Raw genomic sequence first — 6,000 nt, forward strand, 5'->3', positions numbered from 1 at the left:
TGTAGGTGATAAGTTATGTATTAAATGGCAGTTGTTTAACACAGAGTAATTAATGGGAAAGTGTTGGCACACACTTGTTTTAATTATTGTTTTACCATTCAGGGCCTAATTACTATAGCATTCCATTACCAAACAAAAAGTGTGTGTGTGTGTGTGTGTGTGTACAGGCTTAGGCTTGCAGTTATGAATGTGAAAGAATATGACTGTGTTTGCCTCTATAAGTAACGACAGTGCAGTGTGTTTCTCCTCCTGGTTTCTTCCAAAATTGCCCACCGCAGCTGTAATAGAAATTGCCAATTTATGAAAATTATGGAGTAGTTGCTCAAGGTTTAAAGTCTACACACACTCACACTCTCTCTCTCTCTCTCTCTCTCTCACACACACACAGGCACACATACACATACACATACACACACAATCTGTGGTGTTATTGAGGAGTGAAGGGTTAACAGAGTGATACTGAGTAGAAGTCATCCATAACTGACTCTTAATAAAGTCATAGGGTGGGAGGAGGGAACTTTATATAGCACACTGCTGCCAAGCATGAAGGACTGCATTAACATACACACTCACTGGCAAACCAAACAGCCTTCATGCATGCGCATGCACACACACACACACACACACACGTGTACATGCTCACTTGTATGCGTGCAAGAACACACAGGCATATGCAAAAGCACATGCATATACCTCCCTACTGATTCTCTCTCTTGCTCTCTCTTTCACACACACACACACACACACACACGCAGACATGCACATGCACACACACACACACACACACACGGACATGCATATGCACACACACACCCTCCTGACTGCAGGGTCAATAAATCTCCCCATTAGCATTGAGATGTCTTCATCATAGTCAGTGTTGTGGAGCTGCTGCTATCACTCCATTTCATGCCTGGCTAAATGCATATTTGACCTTGGTGAGCTACACACACACACACACACACACACACACACACACACACACACACACACATACACACACATACACACACAGACACACTTGCATCAGTGCACATACATGCATTGATAATGGAAAACACATGCGCGCGCACACACACACACACACACACACACACACACACACACACACACACAGAAAGGCAGGTACAAACACACTTGATATCAATACAGAGTGCTGTGAGTTCACATAACACACACACACACACACACACACACACACTCACATATGTTTACTGCAACTCATACATATACAATTTTTCATCAAAAATGACAATTACAAACACACACACACACACACACACACACACACACTTATGACCTTGGATCCTGCTTCCAACCCAGTGTTGATCCAGCATTGGGAGTTCCTTGAATCTCAGGGACAACCTAAAGAGTGTGTGTGTTAATTGCAGATAGATGATTGCACTGTGTATATGTATTGCAGTGGTCCATATGTATCTGTAGGTTTATCTGTGTATTTTTGTTTTTTGTGCTTTGTTTCATGCAGAATACGCATATATATCCATGCATAAATAAAACATGCATGACTGTATGTGTGTATGTGTCTGTTTGAGTGTGTAGGAGTGGAGTACTAATACAGTACTGATACACTCAGTGAGCTGTGACCAGTCACTCAACTCCCACTGCGCTAAAACACCAATATGAATTTATTACATGACCTCACAAACTTCACAAATATATAGATAGATAGATATAGGGAGAGAGAGATAGGAATGACTAAAGAAGCAATGGAAGGAGGAAAACGTAGAACAGAGAAAGAAAGGAAAGGAAAGGAAAGGAAAGGAAAGGCAGCATCCTCTGCGGTCATAGAGTTCCTGGAAATATCACAGGGGCTTGTAAAATTCCTCAATATTCCAAGATTTTCTCAGAATTATCTAAATCCTCCAGGGAAGTCCAACGATATTGAATAATTTTACAAATGGGTCACTTCACAAAGATACTGCCAAATTCATTTTCAGGCCAACTGCTGAGGAAGCCAGAGCGATCAGTGCTTTAGCATCACAACATCACCAAGTGGGGAGGGAGTTTCACACCACAGAAACACTCTGATAGTCAAGGAAAAATCACATGGGGGAACCTGGAGAGGGAAAAGACACAGTTAGTTGATTACAACTATAATTATAATTCACATTTGGCGGATGCTTTTATCCAAAGCAACGTACATATAAGATTTTTATACACCACAAGCAAATATATATTCAGGAGAGAAAGATTCAGAGTTAGTTATTTACCCTGCAGTCAACTGACAGTAGTTGATTAGGCAGACAGGGTTATTTCAGACTTGATGTGCACAAAACAGACTTGCTGAGTTACACAAAAAGAGAAAGATAGTTATTTGTAAGTTAGTTATTTGGTTGGCTAATTTGGCATAGCTAATAGCTGGTTGGTTGATTCAGTCAGAGTTAGTCAGTTGACAGGACAGAGTCACTTGACTGCTTAGTTGGTTAGACACAAAACCAAAGTTATCTTACCTGCTTTATTTAGTTTACTGAACCTCAGAGGGATGGCAAACTAAAACATGGAATTTCTCTTTAAAATCATTTTAATCGTCATCATTCAAACTGTGAGGATCTGAAGTCCTTCCTAACCAGAGGAAGGCCTGTCAGATGATTTCTCCTAAGTCAAACCAGCAGTTTTGCTGAGGAGTAATCCAATCAGAGCAAACCTCAGTTTTATCCCACCCGTCTCCATTTGACTGACTCTGCACCTGTTGTCCTCCACTAGCCTCAACAAATGATAGCGTGATAACATTAACTGTTAGCTCGTTAGCACAAAACGTAGAGGATTACTTTACTAAGCTGACATGCTATCAGAGGAGGCGAGGGCTAGCAAAGTGCTTCAGTCTAACATGCAGCTGTAGCTGGTGATGGTGTCACATCATCTCTGCTACTATAAGCCTCCAAAGTGTGCGTTTTTAGCAAGTGAGCTCTACAGCAGTGTTCCCTAGGAAAACATTTGCTAGCATATTGGTGCAGTGAGAGATATTTTCACTGTACTGGACAGTTGGTTGGTCTTACCTTGGTTGGCCTCTAAAACTCAATTTTGTTACATTTCCTGACTTTTAGCTACTCTCAGATGTTGGTGATCATGAACATGGTGCTAACAAATAACACTGAATAAGAAACTTTTTTTCATGAATTCAGTTATTCTTACTAATTTAGTCAGTCAGCTAGTTCATTAGAGAGACGCATTTATTTTCTTAATTAATTACCTTTGCCAAGGAGGTGAAAGCTCCAGCAGGGTGGATGTGATCATGTTGTCTGTCTGTCCTTCTGTCAAACTCACTGGATTTGCACAAAACTTGGCAGGGAGGTTGGTCATTGGCCAAACAAGTGATGAAGGTTTTGGGCAAAGCAATGACATTAACAATGGGCAGGGGTTAAGACAAAGAAGGCCATAGTTTCCAAATGCAGAGAAGCAGAGGACTGGACCTTGTTCAGTCTCTGTGGGCAGAAACAGCAGTGTGAGGGAGAGAGAGAGAGAGAGAGAGAGAGAGAGAGAGAGAGAGAGGGGTGGAGGAAGAGGAGGAGTGTGGAAGGCATCTGGTTCTGTTTGAATGAGCAGACAGTATGTGTGTGTCCTGATCTCTCCTCACCTTTCCTCCCCTTACCTCAACTTTCCTCTCCACTTTACACCTCCTCCTCACCCCTGTCTTCCCCTCGCTTCTCCCCTCTTTTGTCATGAATTTTTCTCTATTCTCCTCTCCTCTCCTCTGACTACACTGCATCTGTTTTCTGCAATGTTTCACTGTAAACCAATTTCTCCTTTTTGCATGTTTTCACCCCTTTTTGCTCTCTCTCTCTCTCTCTCTCTCTCTCTCTCTCTCTCACACACACACACACACACACACACACACGCATAAAATTAAGAGGTGCACAGTGACCCATGTGGCCATCTCATTCTTCATTCCTTTAGGGAAGCCAGTGTTTAGATTGGCTTACAGAGGAGACACTTAGGCCACTAATGAATCCACAACCATCATTAACATGCAAATAGCTCCATTAAGAAAACATAGAGCCATGTGGTTTTACATCAGCACACACACACACACACACACACACACACACACACACACACACACACACACACACACACACACACACACACACACACACACTCTTTCAATTTTAAAAAACGTTATTGGCATTATTGCGTATCAGAAACCATATTGGCAAAGCAGTTTTTTCAGTTTTCAAATCTAGCAAAACACATTGAGATGATTAATTATTTGGTTTGAAAAACATGAATTATACAAAAGTGCACAATCATTTGTGACTCTGTTATCAGCTAACAGTCCCATAGTTATGTTTTTCAAACCATCTCATGTTGTACAAACCACTCAAAAGCCGGTTATGTCTCTCTTTTTCTTTCTTCTCTTTCACCCACAATTTCATCTCTTCTTTCCTTCCCTTACTGTTTTTTTTATGTCTTGCTCTTTTCTATATCTTCATTTCTTTTTTTTCTCTTCCTATTTCAACCATCAGTTTCTTGCTTTTTCTTTTGTGTAGTCCTGGTCATTGTTCCTTTGCTTTGGTTCCCTTCTCTCTTTCTCTATACCAATTCTCTGTGGAGCAGCTCTTGACATGTGACATCTCTCACACTCTCCCCTCATCCCCCCAATCGCTCCATCCATCCCTCCATCTGTCTCTCCTAATGGAGCCCATACACTCCAATCAATCTGCCCCTTTCCTTAATTGGAGGAGAAATATTCCAATTAGCAGCTAAATGCCCTGCCCACCAATCAGGGCTCAGGGAGTTAAGTGACTCGTTTAACTCATCAGTTGTCAACGGCGACCAGACCTCGTTAGAGATGGAGTGGTAGAATGGAGAATGTTTGTGTGTGTGTGTGTGTGTCTGTGTGTGTGTGAGTGTGTGTGTGTGTGTGTGTGTGTGTGAGTGTGTGAGTGTGTGTGTGTGTGAGAGAGAGAGAGAGAGAGATGTGTGTCATGTAATGCTCGTGTCTATGTGTAATATAATGCATCTATATTAGTGCGTGTGTGTGTGTGTCTGTGTGTCTGTGATCATACAGAGGGCAGGTCGGTTGTCATGGTAACAGGATTTTGCCAAAGGACAGCCTGTCTTCTAAGAGTTTGCAGGAGGTTTTAGAAGAATTATCACACTCATTCACTCACCCCTCTTTTTGACACACATCTCTCTCTCTCTCTCTCTCTCTCTCTCTCTCTCTCTCTCTCTCTCTCTCTCTCTCTCTCTCTCTCTCCGTTAACAGACAGTAGCCAGCCGTCGCTTGCCCAGCCCTCTCTCACTCTGCAGAGTTTTCCCTATGGAGGCTGTGAGTCTGTGGAGCTCTCCTACCAAAGTGGTATGTATATCTTATTTAGTCATGCTTAGTTAGCCAGCAACTCCGTCAGTCCATCCACCAGTGAGTTGGTTAGTTAGTTACTAGCTAACTAGCAGATTTTTTGTTAGTTATTTCTTACCCATTTATTCATAGTTACTAATTGAAGGCTTGAAAGTTTTTTTGAGTTAGTGAGCTAAAAGGTTATTATGAGATAGTTATGCCAAAAAAAAAAAAAAAAAAAAAATGAACATTGAACATTGAACCTTGCGTTGGGTTGTACAGTCACCTGGGCATGATTTGAGTCCTCATGGTGGTGAAATATCCTCATTAGTTGCTCCATAGAAAAACAGTTCCCAAAATATCACTCCACATATACAAGGTTTCTACAGCCACAAAAAATCCAGGAATTTGAAAATATATTCTCCAGGCCAGGAGATGTTTTGGGAAATGAAGAAATATCCCTAAAGTTTTTGAAAAGTCATGGACAAGTTTGACCTTGTAATCTTGACAAGTTGAGCGAGAACTTGAGAGAACAGAAAAGTTAAGGCATTTTTATGACGTATTTGTCTTGCAATTTCACCTCCTAGATGTTGTGATTATGCTGTGATGTAAAGGTTGCTTCACTCTTTAAACTGCAGAAATACAGTTATGAAAATTTGGTATGTTGTTATGACCTAGTCATGGAAAAGTTTTGAATTTAATTG

General features: G+C 41.2%; 1 protein-coding gene across 29 annotated transcripts in view; it reads left to right on the plus strand.

Moving 5' to 3' along the window:
• The window catches only part of ptprt (protein tyrosine phosphatase receptor type T), a 490,886-nt gene that overhangs the window by 411,757 nt on the left and 73,129 nt on the right, over positions 1-6,000 (plus strand). For all 29 annotated transcript variants that reach the window (XM_030051856.1, XM_030051857.1, XM_030051859.1 and 26 more), the window contains one exon: positions 5,225-5,317. In XM_030051856.1, coding sequence (XP_029907716.1) covers positions 5,225-5,317 — 93 coding nt within the window. The remainder of the gene's footprint in view (positions 1-5,224; positions 5,318-6,000) is intronic.

The sequence above is a fragment of the Myripristis murdjan genome, chromosome 5, assembly GCF_902150065.1.
Source record: "Myripristis murdjan chromosome 5, fMyrMur1.1, whole genome shotgun sequence".
NCBI classification, from domain to species: Eukaryota; Metazoa; Chordata; class Actinopteri; order Holocentriformes; family Holocentridae; genus Myripristis; species Myripristis murdjan.